Here is a 23633-nt window from a genome sequence, read left to right as displayed (position 1 = left end):
TTGAAAAAAATATTTTGGCGGCTGCCATCTTTTACTGTTTGCTCATATATCTCATGCAAGATGGGATCCTGCTCAATGAGTACAATTTTTTTTTTTTTTTGTGATAAAATTCCTCTCAGAAACAAGAGTAACAAATACACATATATGTCAAAATGTTAAAGTCTAAAATTTATATAGTGGCTTATTTAATTCTTTTATGGATTGAATTACATTTTTTTCTTTGTTTTAAAGATATTTTTCTGGGCATTTTTAAGCCTTTAATTGATAGGACAGATGAGGGTGAAGGGGGAGAGAGAGAGGGAGTGACATGCAGCAAAGGGCCACAGGCTGGAGTTGAACCTGGGCCGCTGCGGCAACAGCCTTGTACATAGGGCGCCTGCTCTACCACTAAGCCACCGACACCCCAGGATGGAATTACATTTTGTTAATGTTCATTTTACATTCTGAAAAAACAATTGCTACAAATGATAATTTGAATATAAATAAAGTTATTACTAAAAATTATATTAATATTCTGATCTGGTAAAATGTGTCAGTAACTAGATGTAGAAGCAACTCAGTAAAGAAGTGTGGAAATAAGCATTTACGTGTACACACTAAACTCATTTAAATGGTGGGTAACTCAGCATTTTCTCCATAGAGATTCAAAGCTTTCTATATTCTATAGCCATAATTACACCTAGGGTGTGTGTGGTATCAAGGTATTACAGTACATTATTTAGAAATCCCAAAGGTATGATCTTCAATACCGTCAAAAATACAGATGATCCTCTTTTTATTAAACTGCTATGGAGATGCTGTATTGAGGTGATGTGTTGTAGTACACAAAAAGCGCCACCAGAGGTCAGTCTCTACTGGTGGAACAGGCAGCTGAGCTGAGTAAGACGGTGACTGAAAGTGGTGGGAATAACGTTACAGGACTAGTAAAACAGAAAAAAGCCTCTGTCCCTTTTTGAAAGTATTTCCACGCCCAAGCCATCACGAGTTTAGAAATATAATTTTTCAAAAAACAAAATTTATTGGGGACCTACTCAGTTTCCCTTGGACCTAGTCAAATGAACACCTGTGGGTCCTGGGGACACTACACATTGAAAATCTCTCAATGTCACCGGGTCACAGAAAAAGAAAGTTTTAGTACTGATATGTTGTGTATTTGAATAAACAATTTTCACCTGTAACTGAAATTATGCAGCTAGATCTGACTAATATATGTTCAAAATTAACACTGAATTAATACTCTGTTACATATGGACAATCTTTAAACACACAAACACGCACATATAGAATGCTGATTGAGCTAAGCAGAAAATCTGATAACATTTTAGCCTCTAACTTGTGATGGGCTTGTGTCATTTCACACACACTAAAGCAATTCACTGATTAATGACAAAATAACCGCTACATTATATAATGACTCAAGATATGAAGCTTTAATATCACAAACTGTAAAATTACATACTGCAGACTAATTTCGGTTAAAAGCTGTTTTGCAATCTAATAGAGCCATTCTGCACTTTGACAGGCGGATGATTAATAACAGGCATTTTGGGCAAAAAAGTTCTCTTTTCATATTCCATAAAGGCTCACAATAGTGACATTTGTGTCTCTCTTTTACTTTTTACCCAGACAGAAAGACAGATCCCATTGTTTCCCGTGGGTAGAATAAAACCCCTGAAAGTGATTTATGAAAATAAACCTTTGACACAACAGAGGATGGATGGGTTCATGCTGATAACTCTGACTCTGCCACCAGCATCTCAAAAGAGAAATTGAAATCCATCAGACCGAGCTATGAGCAGTATTTACACTCCAGTCATCACTTACTGGATTTGCTGTGTGCTTTTTTGTTCTTGGGTAACAAAAGTGGAACTTGGCATGGCTTCCTCTTGTTGTTTTTGTTTGGCATCTCTCATCAGTGAGGTGTGTACCCCCACAGAGTGGCCACTGCCTGGATTTTATGTTGTCAATTCTGTGACACATTAGGTCAGGTGTATCCAATCTGACAGCACCTGCACTTCTGACTATAATGTCCGATTGTCCAAAGTCGATTACAATGTGCGTTTTCTGTGTTGACATGAGGTTTCACTTCATCTCACTTGATTTGTGTGTCAAAAGCATCAAACCCCAGCTGTCTGTGCTGCTGCCGCTGCTGCTGCATGAATGTCAAGGATCCAGAACTCTAGTAAATAGGAAAACCAGCAGGATCCTGAACACGGTCAAACGCCCCTCCACATGCTCTATCTAACGCTAGCACACACACACTTCCACACACAACAATGACCTTCCTGTCAAAAATATGCAGTTGCAATTATTGTCTCACGGTAGCTTATATGAAAGTCTATCGTCAAAATTATTAAAACTATCTTTTATCCACTTTCAGAGGAATCGTATAATGATTGGAACATACTGTGTTAACAGACCAGTGTGTAGGATTTGGGGGATATATTGGCAGAAAAGGAATACAATATAATATGTATGTCTTCTTTAGTGTTTAATCACCTAAAAATACCAATCATTGTGTTTTCATTACCTTAATGAGCCATTTATCTACATAGGAAGTGAGTCCTCACCAACGGAGATTGCTATGCACCGCCATGTACCCACAACAGACAAACCAAACACTGGCATTAAATAGGGCCATTCACGTTTTTGCGTCAGCCACTGTAGTTAGCAGCCCCTCTGTGACAAAAGTATAGGAAAAACACTGTGAAACTGCTTTATTCAGTGTTTTTACTGATCTGAATCACCAGGTCCGTTTGTTATAGAGAGGAGGAAACCTCTGTGAAAAACAGCTAACAGTAAAAACCTCCTAAATGTGTGGATCAGAAAATAGGTGAGTACAAATTAGCAGGTGCTGGGCTAGCGGCCCATCTGCGACATGCTATACAGCATGGACGAAACACTGTAAAGTGAAACTGTTTCATTCAGTGTTTTTACAGTTTTAATCACCTGGTCTGTTTGTTTTGGAGAGGAAGAGACCTCTGTGAATAATTTGGCTCCTGGTGAAAAACCTCCAGAACAATGAACACTGACGGAATTCTAACTGGGAGAAGTTTCAGGAGGTTGCAATTGGCAATCCTCACCACTTGACACCACTAAATCCCCCTAAATGTTATACACTGCACCTTTAATTAATATAAATTCTGTTACTAAAAATTATGAGCAAACTAATTTTAAACCAACAATATTAGTTATTGAAGTTTGTATAATGTATATTTGATTTGTTGTACAGTTCATTGCACTGGACAACCATCTGGTTATTTTATATCCAATTCAATGCACACAATTGCTGCATATGTATTGATGCTGAAAACATGCCTATAAGTCACCCTCTTCCTCTCCACCATCACCAAGGATTTAAACTGGCTCTGCACACACCTACATCATGACAAAAGTAAGTAAACAGACTATATCAACTTGATGGCTTGTCCTGGTTGTACCAACAGTACTCAGTCAAACAGGTGTGACTTGAATGCCTGCAGGAGAACTGCGTTACAAACATCTGCAAGACTTTGAGGTGACTAATGTCAGAGTAAACAGCTTAATACGTTAGCTCGTAAGTGATGAAGGTGATGAAGGCTGCCCACTGTCAGGAGGGGCAGATTTCATGAACATCTGCTACTGACACATGCATACACGCACACACACACACACATACACACTCACACTCACATCACAGCATGTAAAGCAAGAGGAGGGAGTGGGTGGAAAGAGAACAGCTCAGGCACATGCTGCTTTGTGACATTTACATGTATTTGTGTTTACCTGTACATATGCAAAACACAACTGCACACACACACACACACACACACACACACTCTCAGCCTGGTGTTCAAAGAACATATAAACATGTGCACTTGCACATCTCGCTGAAGTTTCGCGCGTTTCAGAGAAACTGAATAATTCAAGAACTTAGCAGAAGTCCTTGGAAGCTAACCTCCTCCCCATGCACATGCGCACACACACACACACACACACACACACACACAACCCACATTTATTTTACCCTCCGGTGCATCTGCAAATATGTTTTTACACTACGTGCTTGGATTTGATTAAACATCATTTTTATTCTTTTTGAAATTCCAAGTGGAGTCTGGGGTGCTCAGTTGGAGTAGGTGCAAAATTCCTGCTCTCACTAGAGCTACTTCCAACTTGACTGCATTTGGGAAACCAGTGAGGGACAATGTCTCTGAATGTCTAGTTCTGACAGCCAATTCAATTTTTTATAATTAATTATCCAGCTGGCAAAATGCACAGATTCACTAAACTCTAACTGATCTCTCAAACATTTTATCTGTCTTTGCCTATAGAGAAATGAACAAAACATCACATAGCAGCTTCTCATTTCAAGCCCATCAATTTTCACCGGTAGAAATGCCAAACAGAAATGCCCATTCTACACATCTATTTCTGTTCATTGGTTTGGAAGTAATACCACATTTGTGAAAAAGTTGCATAAGTCCTCTGTAGCTCCAGACGGAGCTGCGCAGTCTGATAAACCGCCTTAAGTGTCACTTGAGTCAGCGCTGTTTGGGGCAGAGGAAGTTGAAAATGAAAAAATCTGGAGGTGTGGAGTGAGGTTACCAGAACTCTGCAGCTCAATCCTCATCTCTGCTTGAAGCTAGAGTTTATATTAGCTCCTACTAGCATTAGATTAGAGGTCTGACTGGCATTGTGAGGGTAATGTAGCCAGGAAGAAGTAGGGAAGAGCATGATTTGAAATCACTGGTTCTGCTCCATCGACTTCTTTTTAAACTGCCCGACTGGGTATGACAATGTTATAGAAGAAGCAGCTAAAAAAACAAATTAGATTTATATACAACTCATTTGAAACAGCAGGTACATTTTGCAAGAAACATAATGCAGAGCAAATTACGTTTTCTATTAACATAAAGAGGAAATGTTGCTAATTAACATACCTGGCAAGTCACAAAAATCTTGATACTAAATAGGGCTGCAACGATTAGTCCCTGATTAAACCCTGACCCTATTAGTTATTAAAATAATGGATGACTATTTTAGTAGTCGACTAATCGGTTTGAGTCATTTTTCATAGAAAAGTACTATAAAGGTACCCCAAAATATTCCTATTGCAGCTTCTTATGTTCAAATATTGGCAGCTTTACACACTCTACCATGACGGTGAACTAAAACCCTTTGGTGTGAGTACGAAACAAGACATTAGATGACATAATTTTTGGGTTTGGGAGAGACAGACCGACATTTTTCAACATTTTAACACATTTTTCGATGAAATGATTAGTCGACTAATCAAAGAAATAATCGACAGGTTAGTCGACAATGAAAATAATCGTTAGTTGCAGCCCTAATACTAAACAGCAACACAGTATCCACTTGTAGTGACCTCAGCATTGTTGTTTTTTAATAACATTAAACCGAAATCCTGATCTTTCCATAACCTTAAATAAAGTACATTTAGGAAGACAGGACAAGACAAGAGTCTTGTTTTCACGTGTCTTACGTGTTAAAGTCCTGCACTTTGTACGCCAGCCATCCTCCCCAACGACCTCCTTTTGAAGCCTATGTGGCTCACAAATTCATGTTTCATTATTTGTAAGAAATGTCATCTCTGAACACAATCCAGGCAGCTATTACGTTGCCACAAAAACATCATGAAGAAAGCAGATTAGTAACACACAAACATGATTTGTAGGAGACAGGGTTGTACGTTCAAGACAGTATCGGTATCAAAAATCGTAAGCAAGGGAAAATAATCATCACCTAGTTAGCCCACTAGGGCTGCCCCCTAATGGTCGACCAAATGTTAGTCCAACAGAGAGGTCATTAGTTAGCAAGATTTTATTGGTCACTTAATTGCAGAAAAAAAATAATAAATGAATAAATAAATAAACGTGAAACCCCATTAGGTGCTGCGCCTTGTCAAAATAAATCAAAACCTATATGACTGGTCCATGTAGGAATTTAATTTGAAAGGACAGACACAGGAAGTGACCACACTCAGCAGTCAGACAGGAGTCACATTATTTACAGGACTGGTACCTGCGGTTAAGTACTATATCGCAGGCAACTGGATTTGCTTGACTTGTCCAGATATCCATGATAGCACTTATGATTACCATGACCTGGGTGACTGAGAATGTTACCGACACAGTACCTGCAGTTATTACACAGGCTAGTTAATAACTAGTGTGGAATCATTTTGAGAAGGTGAAGGACGAACCCAAGGTGATACCTAAATTCTGCAGGCAAACATTTGCCTATCATTCGTCAACTACAAACATGACGTTATCATCTGAAACATGGAAGTAGCTACATGCCCATTAGCCACTTAGCACAATCATTACTGCTTCGCAGACAGCGTCATTAACAGGCGGCTCGCTCAGTGTGTGATGTGCACTTGTAGATAAAATATAGGCCTATATAAATGAAGGTTCATTAGTACGGTTTTGTATTTCTCTGTAATGTAGCACAGAGTTAACAATGTTCCTGATACTATCCTTTCTCACACCTTGAACTCAAACCACTGTGTTGCCTCGCCCACAATATATAATTTAATGATTAAATTAATATTGTAAACATGCAGGCGACTAGTCAACTAATGGCCCTAAATGATGACTTTTGGTCGACTAGGAAAATTCTAAAGTTTTAAGTTTTAAGTAAGTCCAAGTTCATTCAAACAGTATCAATATTTTAAGCTCTTCAACTTAAAGGTTCTTAACTGGGACCTCCAAAGTTAGATAGCTGATGAAAAATAACACATTAAGGTATGCTACACCTGTAATTATGTAACATCTCGTGTGCATTGCTACAGGTTTTGACCAGAAGTCAAGCTGCCACCCAAAACTGCCTGTTTCTGCCCTCACTACCAACAAAAGCTGATTACAGATCTCAACTGAATCTTTGAGGTTTTGGTTATTTATAACTTTAATTACTTGTACATGTTTAAAACTTATTATATTAGGTAAGTTTTTCAGAAGGATTTGGGATTTGTATTCAGTGAAATGCCACGGAGAGCATTTTAGCAAACCCTATCGATCTGATACAATGCTATCATAAGTCATTAATGGCTCCTATTTAAGGAGGATGGTATGAATACATCCCTATCTTTCTTTCAACCAAGTACATCTCCCTGCTTGTCCCTCAATGCCCTCTTTCTATCGTCTTTTCTTTACAGTCTTCCCTTCTTCCTTTCCTCTCCTCTCCTCTCACCCAACTCTTCCCGTCTCTCCTTTCCCATTGCACTCTTCTCTCTGTTGTTCCCATCCCCCCACCTCTCTCCGCGATGAAGACTGTCAGCGGGGCCATATATTTGACACAGTGCACCGCGGACTCCACACACTCACACGCACGTACAGTGTATCCAATCTACAATATAGTGTTCACTAATGGGGCAGCGGCTATGAGGGGAATGGGAGATGGAGTCGGCTGGGCGTTGTTGAGTCCATCAGACAGGTCATATAAGACAGTGATGAGGCCTTTCCTTTGCCATAAATCTATAACCTTATGGAAGATACTGTAATATCAACACTGGCTCTATGAATATCCCTGGATTCCTGTACAGGACCTAGCAACTTCTCGCAGCCCCAGGTGATGTTTTAAAGCTTTCTTTGTCAAACCAACTGTTGAAAAACCAAAAATATTCAATTTGTGATTATGTAAAACAGAGAAAGAGCAAATCCTTCAGTTTAAGAATCTGGAACAAGAACATGTTCTTATTTTTGTGCAATAAAAGGATTCATTATCAAAGTTGCATAATCAATTAATCATTTAAGCACTTTTGCTGATATGCGGACTCAGGCTACAGGTTCTGTGATGGGACATATCTCAGTGACTTGAACGCAGCAGTTGGAGCATTTTAAACACACTGTTAAAAAGAAAATGTTAACTTCCTACAACAACGTTTTGATCTCTTACTGTTGGTTACAGTATTTGTGCCGTGATGTGGTTTAAAAGGTTTCTGTTAACTGCTCATTTCTGACAAGCTGCCCTATCTCTGAGGAATGTCCACACACAAAGCCACGTAGCCTGAGCTTTAACAGTATCACTACCAGCCAGTAACTCATACGACATGATGTCAAAGAGCCATGAACTACTCCTTTAAATGGATAAATTCATGTGGCACGTTCAGCAGGGCGGGCTTCACGCAGCTCTGCTCCCTGACTGCTCTGCTCAGGCTCACTAAACATATCACACTCGTTCTGACACATGAATAATGTGGAAAATACGGAGCGAGGGAGAGAGAGAGAGAAATTCCACTTCTGTTGCTTCACCTGTTCCAAATGTCTTCTCCTCTCTCTTTCTCCCCTGTTCCTCATTTCTCACAAGCACCATGCAGTCGCACTCTTTCACACTCCCTCTCCTCTCCCTTTCTCCTCAAACACACACTCTCAAACACACAAACACCAGGCAGAGTGCTGGCTCTCCTTGGCAGCGTGCCTCTTTCTAAGAATGTTTGGTGCTTGAAGGAATACACCATTGGCTACATACAAAAGGCTCTGCGTGCCGACACAAGTGATGAACGACACTATAAAATTATAAACAGTGAAGTCACTCCGTGGTGTTTGACGAGAAGCATGAATGCTAAGTTCTTTCGTGTAAATTAAACACACAGGATAGACTGACTCATCTGCTGTAAAGGAATCTGATAACAGCAAACTGTGTAAACAAGTAAAACCAGAAATCATGGATCATATCAGTCAAGTAGTTCTCAAAACTGTATTTATATAACACAAGTGGCTTGGGCAAGGACGTCAACTTTACAATACTGTATTGCCTGTAGGAAAATAAGCTGACTACAATGTCGATTGCTACTGTGCATGTTGAATATAAAAATGTATGCTGCAAGTTACAAGAGCAGAAAAAAGCAGAATCACGACAGATGCTACCTGCCAGTGGCAAAAGCATATGTTCATATTAAATGCACTGCTCAATAAAGTGAAAATACCCAATAAAGGTAGTGGTCATAAAACTATAATGCCAAGCTTTTTTTCATAAGAGCAATAACGCCCAAATCTACAAAATGTACTCCTGCTTTTCCTCACATAGCTCACTAGTTTTAGTTGTTGGTGAGTAAGTTACAATAATGGATAAACCAGAATAACAGAGGCAAAGGAGCTTCGATCACAGTACCTCCTCTGGTTGCAAGAAAGCAACAGAACTTAAAAGCCCCATACAGCTTAGAAACATGACATGTCAGAGTGTTTTGGAGGACACTGGGACATTTATAGGTGGGTTCAGATAGTCGGAAAACATCAATAAAATGACTTCAGCTTTGGTGACATCAGAAATGCTGTAAATACAAAAGTAAAACCATATTGAGCAGCCAAATTTTGCAGAAATAAAAATGTGGTCAAACTACTAATTGAGCCTTTAAATATGTCAGATTAGTTGGAGATGTTTTCCATCACATCAGTGACAGTAAGCAGAGTACACAAATGACACATGGGTGTATTTGCTTTCACTCCACGAGAGAAAAATCAAACAGTCTGTTAGTTAGATCCCGTGGTAAATTTGGGAACTGTTCAAATAAATTTTAAAATAAAAGTTCCTTATGAATATGTGGCTCTTGTGTCCTATGAGATTTTAAAATATTAGCCGACGATGGGCTTCATTAATGTCACTATGGGGCATCAAACGCCAGGTTTGTATTATCATCAAACATTAACGTATATTAAAAGTGCGACAGTCAATGCAAACTTATCTAATGAGCGCCATCGACGCACAGTGTGTCTCGATGTGCGTAAAAACTGACACCCAAGTGAGTCACGCTACTTTTGCTCCAGTTTCCCCCCCCAAACTATCTTGTACCTGGTTGGTGGTGTCAGGCGGCAGGTTCTTAATGAGGATCTTCCTCCTGTTGCTCAGCTCCTGGCGAGTTTTGGCCAGCCTCCTCTCGATCTCCTCCGGCTCCAGGTCCGGCAGGTCGCGGAGGCAAATCTCCGAGTCGGAGGGCTGCGCCGCCACCGGCTCCTCATCCTCCGGCTGCCGGCTCTCGGGGCTGGAAAGTGCGCTCTCCCCGGCTAGAGAAGAGTGAACGCTCGGCGGCTGGATGGATGAGGCTGCCGCCATCTTGGGTAGCTGAGTGAAAAGTGTGAGGGAAGTGAGGGAGGGAGGGAGAGAGAGATAGAAAAGGGAGAGAGCAGGTGGGAGGTGTGTCTGTTAGCGAAAGAGAGAAAGAGCCAGAGAAAGGTAAAAACACAGTAAAATGAGAGACCATTTCAGTTTAGACAAGCAATTTATTTTTATGCATTACTCTTGCAATCAAACATTTAGTTATTTACATATATATTTGCATTTATAATCACATTTTAACTTGTGCAATCATGCTTTGGTTTGTTTTATTGCTGCTTATTTTTATTTGGAAATTACGCACCTGCCTCAAGAAAACATCACAACTATGATGGAGGATTTTATTTCAGTATTATGCACTGCTTACTTGTAAGGTCAAATGAGTAGGATGCAGTAGCCAATAGTTGCAACTAGAGGTTTAAATGTGCAGTTTGCAGCTCACATGGTCTCGAGCATGTCAGGCTGCGCCTTGTGGACTCCTGGCGACCCCAGCTGTCTGCTCAATGTATAGAAGCCAATTAAGATCCTCCAAGAGGACCATCAGATGTAGGGGAGAGCAGGGCACACTAACACTTTTGAGTTTGGGCTGAATGTTATAAAAACTGTTTGAGATTAATTTTTTTGTATTCTGACAGTATGCGCATCTCATCTACAAATGAACATTTTTTTCTAGAGCTTACCATTCTCCCACAATTGCGTTGAAAAGTGGTGGAGGTGAAATGTTACAAGGTACCCCATGGATGGGGTTGCATGTCCTGATTTTGCCAAGTGGTCGTTGTCCTGAGAACATGTTGTATGACAGCCCTGGGACAACAACTGCCTCAGCCAATCAACGTTTGTGATGTCATCAAAGAGAGTCCTGCTACCAGTGCCCTGTAAAATAAATACAAAATGACCATGAGAAGATGCGCAAACTACAAAATGAGACCCAACCTGATAGTTTTACTTTAGCTTACACTAACATATATTTGCTTTTTAGAATATTTGCTAGTGTTTTATCACCATGGAAATAAGCTAACATTAGCTTGCAAAGGTGAGCTAACAGTTAGCAAGCTAGGGTGCCACCTGCTTAGTCATGACAGACAGAAAACGCTAACTTTTATTCCTGCTCATTTTAAAAAGGCCACTACAAGGAATTGTGTTATTTGTTTGGATTCTCAAAGGGACAGTGAGTCACTGATTTTTGTTTCTGGCTGCCAGAGTTAGTGGGCTAGCTGTTGCACGATAGCGCTAGCCCACCAACTGTAGCCTTCAATTTTTTCCCCAGGATTGTGCCCAGTGACAGAAAGTACTGCATAATTAAAGTGAAGCTTATGGAGAGCTAATCTAAGGCGCATGATAAACCAAGAACGCCTTTTTTGTGGTGGGCTTTTTAAATGTGCAGTAGGTGAAGTTATTAACTTGAATGATCAAGCAATTGATAGCAATAATGAAGTCCCAATTTCCTTCAACAAGCTGATGATAAATTCCCAATGTCCTCAAATGAGTATTTCCTAATTAAAAGCGTCTTAGCTTGTTACTGTTGCTAAAATTGGTCAAATTTGTTGCCATATCAAACTACAAACATTATTAATCATAAATAAACAAGTTTCAACCATAAAATCTAAACAGGTTTTCTCCACTTTTGTGTCAGGATCGGCTGCAGACTGACTTTGCAGAGATTGCTACCATTTTGTTTTTACATGGATTAGTGTATTTTGCTCTTGCTACCACTAGATGGGACAAAAAAGTGTCCACAAACGAGGACAACAGGTCTAAGTTAATCAGAATGAAGTATAAGGTGCAGGAAACCACAAATGTGATGTCCTCATATGACAAGATGACAAGATTGTGAGACTATATGTCAATAAGATACCTGACAACTGAAAAATACAAAGTATATCTCATTTAATTAAGGACATTCGTTCAAACTGAACAAAAGTTTGAAGTGCAGAAATAGAGAAAATGCGCTATACTTGTAACACCACGTTAGAACTAACCCCATCAGGTGGAAATTTTATCAAGCCTAGCTAACACTTGCTGGGAGTTGGTTACATAGTTCAAAATGCCGCTACGTTCTAGGCAACTTTGTCACTGAACTCCGCTGAAACACATCCAATCTTTGTTGAATTTTGCAGGTCACTGTTTGCTATTGTGGTCAACTGATCCAAAGCATGAAAGGATCGACCCTGTGTAACCACATAAGAAGTCCATGTTACAATTTACCCCTGCACTTCCCCAGTTTAGTGCATATGAAGGCAGCTTTTAGTCAACTACACTGCAGGTTGCTTGATTTTTTTGGCACAGCATCAGTGTTTTTTATCTGCTTAAATCCTGTAATTTCCTGATTTTAATGAGTGAAATATAACCATCCACATGCTGAGTCTGATCAGTGCTTTATGTCCTGTAAACTCTGTAGACAGCCGTGAGTGGGTAAATATGCACAAGCCTAAGCACGAGAGTAACTCAGTTCTTATTTTTGTTCTGTCGCCCAATTAACACATTTATTTTTTTTGGTCAAAGACAGAAAGAGAGAGACACATTCACTGGAGAATATCTCTAAACCACCATAGCTTTCCTGTTCCCCATGTGCATAATATGACCATGAATGGCTGCGTGCCTTCCCTCCTTTCTACCCAAGTCATCCAGTGAATGCCAAACCAGCAGCCAACCGAGCCTGCCTGCCTGCCTGCCTGCCCACCGTGGGTGGAAAGCTGCTCCTGGCAAACACAAAGGGAACAGAGCTCCCTGCCGAGTCCTCACAATGCCTATGTAGCTTCCGCAGGCTGCATGAGTCGCTGATAGACACACACGCTGTATACTCACACTGGAGAGATGCATTCACACTCATGTAGGGCCCACAAACATGTCAGCAAGCACACATCAACCCACTAAAAGGAAATATTCAGAGCGCGATTATTCCGAGGCCTGTAAGAAGATGGAGAAATCAACCTCCATCATCCAACCTCCATGTTCTCTCTCTCGCCATCTGTGTGAAGCATTTCTTGGCAGATCGGAGTCCAGACAATCACAGTTGTCAGTGGGTGAAAATGATCTCTCATTGCCAAGTGGATGAACCAGTGTAACTGACACACACCGATTGTATGAATGCTTCAATCAGGCTTACGCTAAGTCCACTCCAGAGCGGAGAGACCAGAGAAAAGACCATTTTAAGTCATCTCAAACAGAAGGAATAGAGGAAGAAGCGCATTTATTTCCTGTAAAAGACCCAACGCGCCTTTATGTATCAGTTGATTCTACTTTGCATCATATGTTCTAAAAATCTCAGTCATAAACATATTCAAAACATCCTCTGGTGGCAACTCGAAGCTTTACTGAGTCAGATAGTAAACTGAAGACTATATCTTTGGGTTAGTGCTGTTGGTAAAACTATTCATGGATTACTGAACAGGCACAGGCCAGAGGGGCCCCAAAGTGTCAGGGCCTCTCTGGCCTTTACCTGCAAAATGTCCCTAAAATTAACACATACTGACCAGGGAGAGACTCAAAATTACCAAAAAAGACACAAACTGACCACAGAGAGACATATAATAACCAAAATATACCTAGAACGACCCTTAAGAGACACAAAACAACCACAAAATGACCACAAAGAGATACAAAACCCCAAAAAAGATGCATAACAACTTCATAGAGATGCAAAACAACAACAAAAGAGGCAAAACCACCTCATAGTCTGAGTGTCTTGTTCCTGTGTAGGAGAGGTGGTGGTGCCCTTTGCATATCTGTGCTAAGGGAACCATTATCTGACAATCTGGGCATGGGTTGAACAAATAACAATATCAGGATGTCTTCTTCAGGTCTGGGATATAAAATGGACAGCATTCTTTGATATATATGTTATAGAAAAAGCTATCACTTCATAAACACAGACAAAAAATTAGGGCTCAACCTGTTCATCAACATGCATGACATCTTTTATGTCCAATTCCAAATCAGCTGACACAAAAGACATTTTTATAACTTGAAATGCATTTAGGAGAAGTCAGGTTTTGATCTAACCACAGCTCATACAATAGTCGGTGCCTGCTGACAGATTGGGGGACATGAATCATTGAGCAGTGGTTCTCTGAAAAGACAGCAAGGACTTGCCTGTCACTTGCACAGGCTGATCTTAGAGACGCATGAATCACTCCACTAAGTGCTAAACAACGTTTCCATGAGAGAACAATTAATTTGTTCTCTCAGTCCCACTGGCACAAATGCACTCCAGCACCACATTACACTCACAGACACACTTTAACACAGACACACACACACACACACACACACACACACACACGCATTAACTCATGTCAGCCTACAGTCACAAAGCGTTGTACCTGTGTGCAAGTCAAACCCCATAATAATGTGCTATGCTTCAGAAGCTGAGGGAAAGAGAGATGTAAGTCCTCTCCATCTAAAAACACAAGAGCCCTGCTGGTGCTTCAGCGTGTCAGCCAGTGATTCACAGCCTTTTGGAGTGGGTGGGAGTAGAGAGGAGAAGAAGAAAGCGGGGAAAACGTTCGCCGCTGCTCACTGGGACTGAGAGTGTGAGGGCGTGGGTGGGCAGAGTGGCTGAACGGGCAAAGCAGGCACCTGGGATGAGCTCAGTAGGCGTGAGGATGGTAGGGGAGGGTGGAGTTAGTTGGGGGGGGGGGGGGGGGGGGGGGTTGGACCCGAAATGGCAAAGTGGTTCATTGCACGTGGGAGTTGACGGTGAGCACATACACGTGTGTGTGGACGTCCTGTATGATTGTGCAGCAGTGTGATTATGGACATCTCACTCTGCAATCCTGTCTGGAGATGTAAAAATGGACTGTAGGCTCTCTCTACCTTCCTGAGCTGGTGCTATGCTCTCATAAACAATCACAGATGCAGTCTGATAACATAGCTTCCTTCCTCTTATAGCATAGAAGAGATTAAAGGACATGTGACCTACTAAAAACAGCTGACCTGAACCCACGGGGACAATATGCATGAGAAATCCCTGCCCAATTCATGTCCTAATTACAGTGGTCATAAGCATACCTCTTCACCAGTGTGTCAGGGAGGCTATTCTTATGTTTCCAGCCAGTGTAATGAGAAAGTTGCATGAATTTCAACATGAATACTCCCTTTTTTCAGCCCAAGCATAACTCAACTGTGTACTTTCCTTTGATGGTTTATTCCTTCTTAAGATTAATTTTGTTAGCAAGGTATTAACGCTAGAAAGTACAGAACATAGTGCTGAAATCCTTCCTTGGCAGATTTTGCTGTAAGTTTTAAGTCATGTTGGCTTTGCACATGATTTGCACATATTTTTCAGAAACCCTACATGATACGTAAGTAAGTACAGCCCATCGAAGAGATTTCAAAGTGCTTGAAATTGCTTATATGCAAGACTTGAGATGATCATACTGCTAAGATGCATTTGGGAAACTGGGACTCTGGACTGCACTAAATATGCTGCTAGTGCATGTCTGCTGTACTAGTTGGCAGAGCGAAGACTGACTGAAATGACCCGAGGGTGCTTGGACACCGAGCTCGGTGCTCTAATTCACAGCGTTTCCCTGGCAGGGAGCAGCAGACAGCTCGGGAGAAAGAGTGAGAGTAGAGGAGATAGAGTGACAGCGAAAAAGAGACAAAGACAGGGCCATGTCGGGGAGGTATGAATGAATGCCAACAAACTGATAAGGTTTATGGGACATGGCGACAGGCGGACTGACAGAGACATTGGGGAGAGAGCTCCTACCCTCCTTCAGCTCTCAACAGTTGCTGAACTACTTCCCTGCTGAGGCTCAGTAAACTGAGAGCCCAGCACGCCCCTCTATTTTCACTTCCCATCTCAAGGAGAAACAATTGACTTTGCTGCACTTTCTGACCTGCTCTTGAAACAGAGATAGCTATGCTTACCTATAGTTTGTTAAAATAAAATGTGATATCTCAAAAGATGAGATCAGACTAAAGTATCAAAGAGTGACCTTGCAAATTCACAGCTGCTCTGTTTGAAAATATTTTCCAATTCAGTCTTTTTCCATATACAAACTAGGTGTCTCATTCAATATTAGAATTACACACTGACGCACTGATAGCTATAATACACTGTACCAGAGAAACCAGGACATCCACTCTGGTCTGAAAAACAGCTTTCTAACATTTATTAAACAAAACCACAATCAACAAAGTTGTTCCATATTAGTCAATCTGGGGTGCCTTATGGTAAAGGGATAGCTTGATTTTTTTAATTGGGTTGTATGGGGTACTTAAAGGGATAGTGCACCCAAAAATGAAAATTCACCCATTATCTACTCACCCATATGCCGATGGAGGCTCAGGTGAAGTTTTAAGGCCAAAACACACTGGCGCCGTACGACGCGCGTCAAAACAGCCGCCCCCATTATTTTCTATTTACAAACCTACACCGGCGGCGGCTATTTTGTACTTCCCAGCCTAGCGGACTGGAGTGTGCAATAGAAATCCGGTCGACGCCCCGCAGCGCGATGCTTTTTGTGTGTGTTGGGGGCGGCACTTGACTCGTCAATGATACCGCCGCCATATGACGCCGCCGGTGTGTTTTGGCCTTTAGAGTCCTCACATCCCTTGCGGAGATCCCAGGGGAGAGGAGGTAGCAACACAACTCCACCTAATGGAGGCTTACGGCGCCCCAGATTCAAACGTCCAAAAACACATAATTGAAACCACAATATATCTCCATACTGCTCATCTGTAGTGATCTAAGTGTCCTGAAGTCCCGACATAAAAAGTTGTTTGGAAAAACGTCATTTGAACTGCTTCTGTGCACACAGCATTCACGTGTGCAGAGAGGCAGTTAGAGCTACAGGCTACAATGAGGCTAAAAACAGAGTTCAAATGACGCTTTTCCAAACAACTTTTTATGTCAGGGCTTCAGGACACTTGGATCACTACGCACGAGCAGTATGGAGATACATTGTGGTTTCAATTATGTGTTTTTGGACATTTGAATCTGGGGCACCATAAGCCTCCATGCGGTGGAGTTGTGTTGCTACCCCCTCTCCCCTTGAAGTGTTGTAAGGTACTCTAAAACTTCACCTGAGCCTCCATCGGCATATAGGTGAGTAGATAATGGGTGAAGTTTCATTTTTGGGTGCACTATCCCTTTAACCACAGTCAGTGTATTACATACAGTAGATGTTAGTCGACACGCCCCCAGTTTGGAGAAGCAGCAAGAGTGCTGACACAAAAGCTAAGCAATGTATTGCTAAAACAATCTATCTCTAACAGTTTAAGTGTACCTGACCTTTTTGTCAGACAGTCTGTTCCAACAGGGAAGCAGTTAATGGCTTCGGTTCCACAGCTATGCTCTTGTCAAAGCCATGTGACTCCAATGACAATAGCAGTCATTTTGGCTCACTGAACATGGCAGCTGTCCTTCTACCGCTGCCCCCATCAGTTACTTTGTTTGGTGAATATGAACTAACCCTTTTAAATGCCAAAGTCACACAATAACACAAACAGACTAACTGATCGAGGCAGCCCAGCAGCTCCTATGTTCAGTAATGTTAAATCACTGTTTTTCTCAATGGAGTTTTGAATAAAGCGCTATAACAGCTTCGCAGACAGAAATCGCAGACACTAAAGTTAAGTGGTTAAAATAAATTAGACAATCAAATTAAACGTACACTAATTACGGTTGGGAATGTGACAAAAAAGCTGATGATTTTTAAAATGACGACGCTAGTGTTATTCTCTGATTTCGTATCTCTGTTGTACTGATAAATCCCTTGAAAAGACAAACCAACAATGCATTAGTCCCCATACTTTCAGAGCCTGCTTGTGACACTTAAACCCAAGCTTATTTATTCCTACTGAAGACATAAATCTTTTAAACTGGATCACAAATATAAACCGTCATTTTTAAAGCAGATTTCTTCTGCCATCACTATTATATTACTGTGACCATGTAGTCTCTCCATCTGTGGTTGTTTCCCGGGTCCCCTGGCAGGAAACACCGTATGTACAGGGAGAGGTCTCATGAATAACTGATAGGATCTTCCAGGCAGTATGTACCACCATTCACCCACAAATGGCATGACCTACGGCCAACAGCTTGAAACACATTGGAAAACACACTCCTCTTGTGGAGCTAGGAGCAGATTGAGGATGAAAGATGCTGAAACACTGAAATACACTGAAATGCCCCATTTTTTGAAGTAGGGGTCAAGAAATAAAGCGAACTGGTAGGTATTTGTGGTCCAAGACTCATGGGAAAAAAGCATGCATTTTTCCTGACTGCAAAAGCTATAAAGCTCTAGTCCTTTGAACATAATCCATGATAAATTATTTATTGTTCTCACATACAAACAAATACGTTTTCTGGACCCAGTACTAAAAACTTTGAGTGACAAATTACAAATAATAAGTTACTTGAAGAACATATTCATATATTTTTACTTATCAAGTACACTTCCAACAGATCTGGGTGTTGAAACATTGTCTCTCCGACTACTGGGTCAGACAAATATCCCAGTTTTACGTCATTAAAAATACACCCTTCCAAACAAGGCCAAAAAGCCTCTGAAGAGCAGCGGTTTTCAAGTGTAGGTGTCCTGAATGTCCCTGCATGAACCAGAGAGAGAGTACAGGCTGGAGGGGCACCCGACAACATAGCTCTGCTGTCAGTGAGTGTGAATACTGGGACAGGTATTGAAAGAACACACACAAAATCCCCTGCAGATAATCCCCCTGGCTTACTGTGTGCGTTTTGTGGATGACCTGTTCCATGACCTCCTACAGTAAGAACAAAATAGCCCTACTGACAAATGAAAAACACAATTAGCAACATTTGAGCCCTTTATATCTAGAATAACAATGTTTGTTTTGATCTTAATGCTCGTGTGAAGTGAGATAAGTTGCTAAATCACAGCAACAGCTTCTGAGAAGACTCTGTCAGCTCCCTTCATGTTGTTTATAGGTCAGCATAATTCAATACTTTGTGCTTGATAAAAAAAAAAAAAAAAAAAAAAATACTTTCCCCTGCAGGTCAAATACAATGTAAATAGTGACCCCTACTGTATGTTGTTGCTTTGAAGTTCAATTCTATTTTAGGTTGTCCACTGACTTAAAGGGAGAGTCCAGATTATTTTTAGTGGGGTTGTATGGGGTACTTAACCATAGTCAGTGTATTAAACACAGTAGATGTCAGTCAGCGTGCTCAGTTTGGAGAAGCAGGCTGGGGTACCAACACAGAAACTAAGCAATTCACTGCTGTGGACCGGGTCCGCAACAAAATGTATTTTAGCCACCTAAAAAAGTTTCGTAAAATCTGTTTAAGTGTACACTACATATAGATTATTGTCACTGCTTTACCTTGCTGTCAGACAGACGCAGAACCGAGGCTGTTATATGGCTCTCTTTGAGCCAGATTCTGTTGAAAAAAAAACAGTAATTTAACATCACTGAACACAGTAGTTGCAGGTCTACTGCTGCCAGTTAGTTTGTTTGTGTTATTGTGTAACTTTGGCATTTAAAAGAGTTAGCTCAGATTCACCAAAGTCACACAATAAGCTTTACTAACTAAATGATCGAGGTTGCAGTAGACCAACAGATCTTGTGTTGAGCAAGCTTAAATTGCTGTTTTTCTCAATGGAGTCTGGTGGCTGTGACCAGCGCATAGATGGAGAACTGAAACCGTTAATGGCTTCCGTGTTGGAAAGGGCTGTCTGGGGCAAATTAAAGCAGTAAACTAGTGTTGCACGGTATACCTGTACTAGAGTATTCCAAAAGGTACTGCATTTGGAAAATACCGGTACTTTGAAATTGATTCAATTCATTAATTTAGTTAATTTATTTTACTCAATTATGCACACAAACACCTTTCTTGTTCCTATTGGAGCACAGATTGCACAAGTGGTGTGTATGACAACACCTGTATCAACATTCACAGCTGGCGCATGTGAAAAAAGACAAGAGAAAGTCTGCCTCGCAAAGGGAGACAACATGAGACAACACAAACTTGGTGGGACATTTGAGTTACCAAACCGTGACGTCCGTACCGAGGTACTGACAGAACCATGATTTTTTTGGTACCGTTACACCCCTACTATTTATTGTTCTAAAGGTTTGTATCCAAAAGGATTTTTCCTTAGGAAAAGTACCGAAGAGTATCGAAAAGTATCAAAATTCATATTGGTATTGGTACCGAAACAAAGATTTTGGTATCGTGACAACACTACAGTAAACATACTCTCAATATACCGTACACTTTAAAATATTATTGTTTTTAGTTGGGCCACTTTAGGTGGACTTTGCTCAACTTTGCTCAACTTTCTGTGTCTCTACTTCTGTCTGCTTCTCCAAACTGCTGGTGCACCAAACACCACCTACAGTAAGTAATGGACCTTTTTCACAGCAGACATTTTGACTTGTCATAGTAGTAAAAGCACAGGTGAAAGTGATCACATTAACAACTGCTCATTTCCACTGAATGTCCAAATAAGTTATTCCAGTGAGCCAGCATGCACAATACCAGGACCTCCCCTTAGTGGAACCCAGCTATCATTAATGTTATTGAATACACCTGTGCTTCTCTTACTATGACATGCCAAAATGTCTGTCGTGGAAAAGGTCAACACACTGACTTTGGATAAGTACTTGATACAATCCTGGTTCAAAAGATTCAAACTATCCCTTTAATTCTAATAACCATGTGTATCACATGCTGTGACCACATGGGATTTGTGAAGAGGGGGTGCTTTACAGAGACCACATGCTCATCAGTTTTCATAGGGACTATGTCTTTAGTAAACAGTAGTTCAAACAAAACCTGCAGACAGTTTGTTCTGTGGATATCAGTTGTCCAGAGTTACCATGGCACTGTCTGGAAACAGATGTCACCACAAAATAAATTCCATTTACCTCCACTGTGTTGTTGAAATTTCAGAGATGATATCTTTAATGGAATCTACTGGCCAGATAACACATTTTATTTTTCTATTTACGTACTTAGTTCATTATGAATAGCTTGGTTGACATCACCCTGTCAATGAATTTAGAGGTTGGGGGTTGATCAGCAGCACTGTAGGTCCTGAAGGGCAATAATACAGTACCCTAAATATAAAGGCCTACACATACATTGCCAGAGGCAGTGTATGTGTCTGATAGCAATTCATTTATGAAAACTAGTAAAATCTCTTTCCACATCTTTGGACTGAGGATTCTACAGCAAGTACAACAAATATAGTTTTTATATTTAGGCCTATTAGGCTATCTGGTAAATTATTTTCATATACTTAGCTACAATAAATGATAAAATAAATTCTTCTTACTGTGATGCTACCATTGCAAATATTATTGCATATAAGCAGCAAAACTCCATTTGACACTACAAAAAACATTGTGATTCTGAGGCGGAAACCATGTTGAAGAAATGAAGGTGAGAGGTAAATAAATTAACCAAAAGTTAAAATGAAAGTTAATATTGAACTTACACGCATGAAGTGACCAGAAACACGACTTCAGTGGTTTAGTCTTGTTTCTCTCCTGGATATGCAAATAGGCAATGTTAGCTAACATGTTTGCTAGCCATATCCACTTCATGAGGGATTAGCTAATGTTGTGCGTTAAAAGTTAGCACATTTTCTAAGATATTGTTGAGTTCACAAGTTTTAATAAGGAACTAAACATAAATAATTTTGAGTCAACACTAGGCACATATTTTTCGTGGCACTTTGTTTCGGCTTTCCGTCGTAGGAAAGGCACAGGTGTAACTTCTTCTTCTTCTTCTGTGTGTTTATTGGCAGAGAGCAAAGCAACTTTACAGGTGCATACCGCCACCTACTGGTTTAAAATGAATCTGTACCTGTTGTCAGAGCAACAAGTCCCTCAACTCAGACACGCACTGGTGTAGGCTTATTGACGGCTGGCTGGCAAACAAGAGTTACCTATAGGCTACATATAGCCAATATATGTGTAGGCCTACAAATATACACTAAATCAGTGGTTCCCAACTGGTGGGTCATGGACCCATTCTGAATGGACCACAAGTGACTCGCAAATGTGTGCAATAGAAGTGCCGTCTATTGCAGGCCAAACACAGGTATAACGCTGAATGTATTAAACTAAGGGACCTTGAACAAATGACTAAGAAGCAATCTGGACCGGTGGCTGGACCAGCTGGGAATCACTACACTAACATATAGTTACTTCTGTTTGAAATAAACTTAATTAATAGACTGTTAGAAGTCCAGTAGAGCCAGAACATGGTGTCTAATTTTCCATAAAAATGAGAATTTCTCATTTGAGCCCTGAAACCTTTTAAATTATTAACTATAGATCTCACTTTGCTCAAAATTGTTCATGCAATTGAAGCTTCTAAGGGGATTTTCGAAAGGTTTCATTTTAAAGATCTGTCCACATTCTTTGATGATATCTAATAGTATAACATTGATGACACTCTGGAAACATCATGGAGCACAATGTAGTTCAACATTCTCAACATTGAGAGGGCACTGTTATTTTAGATAACTCAATCCAGGATTAAGAATTCAATACTCAAACTGCTTTCAAAGAACTATAATAGCTGGATGAGAATAACCAGGATTATTTTAGCCTGATAAGAGCATGTTAGCCTACTGAATTAATCCACTTTTGGTGAAGATGACCTACCTTACTGCAGATTTACCCTTTAAAGGGACAGTGTGTAAGATTTAGGGGGTTTTGGTGGCATCTAGTGGTAGAGACTGCACATTGCAACCAGCTGAAACTTCTCCTGGTTAGAATTTCTTCAGTGTTCATTGTGCAGATGGTTTTTACTGGGAGCCGAATTATCTACAGAGGTCTCCTCCTCCTCTCCAAAACAAACTGATCAGGTGATAAACCGTAAAAACACTGAATAAAGCAGGTTCAGGTTAAAATAAATGTTTCCCCTATGCTGTTTGGCTTGTCAGAGACAGGCCACTAGCCTAGCACCTGCTAATGTGTGCTCACCTTTTTATTCTGAACTTAAGATCCAAGTGTTAGAGGTTTATACAAGGGAGCCAAATATCCGCAGAGGTCTCTTCCTCTCCAAAACAAATGGACCCAGTGATTTAAACACAGTAAACACACTAAATAAATTAGTTTTACGTAAAAATAAGTGTTTTTCTGATGCTCGTCATGGATGTGCTTCCAACTTTGGTGACTGGTGTGAAAACATGAAAATGTGAATGGCCCTATCTAGTGCTAATGTTTGGTTTGTCTGTTTGAAACATGGTAGACGAGGACCATATACCTATGTAGATATAAACAGCTCATGCTAAGGTAACAAAACCACCATGAGTCTTATTTTCAGGTGATTATACACTAAAGAAAACACTTACACTGGACCTTTAAAAACTGATCAGAAATCCAAGGGGAAAAACAAGAAAGACAGATGATTTAAGTGTAAAATGGACTTTATCACATTCACATTGCAATAAATCTCAATTTGATAACTTTATATGATACATGAGGGGGAGTGATGTACACATGTTCCTTCAATACATTAATCAATGCGATTCAGAGTGTTCTGTATACACGCACAGACACACACACTCACTCACTCACACACACAATCACTCGCACAAGCACACACACACACACACACACACACACACACACAC

At 40.6% G+C, this 23633-nt stretch overlaps 1 protein-coding gene across 1 annotated transcript in view; it reads right to left on the bottom strand.

The window, feature by feature from the left end:
* Window positions 1–21674, bottom strand: part of raver2 (ribonucleoprotein, PTB-binding 2) — a 135679-nt gene extending 114005 nt beyond the window's left edge. The window contains exons 1-3 of the mRNA XM_049589052.1: window positions 21483–21674; window positions 10734–10926; window positions 9793–10140 (exon numbers count right to left, since the gene is read on the bottom strand). Coding sequence (XP_049445009.1) covers window positions 9793–10140; window positions 10734–10736 — 351 coding nt within the window. The 5' untranslated portion in view covers window positions 10737–10926; window positions 21483–21674. The remainder of the gene's footprint in view (window positions 1–9792; window positions 10141–10733; window positions 10927–21482) is intronic.
* Window positions 21675–23633: the final 1959 nt, after the last annotated feature.

The sequence above is a fragment of the Epinephelus fuscoguttatus genome, linkage group LG10 (genome assembly GCF_011397635.1).
Source record: "Epinephelus fuscoguttatus linkage group LG10, E.fuscoguttatus.final_Chr_v1".
Lineage (NCBI taxonomy): Eukaryota > Metazoa > Chordata > Actinopteri > Perciformes > Serranidae > Epinephelus > Epinephelus fuscoguttatus.
The sequence above is the reverse complement of the archived record's forward strand: the minus strand, read 5'-3'. Positions and strand labels throughout refer to the sequence as shown.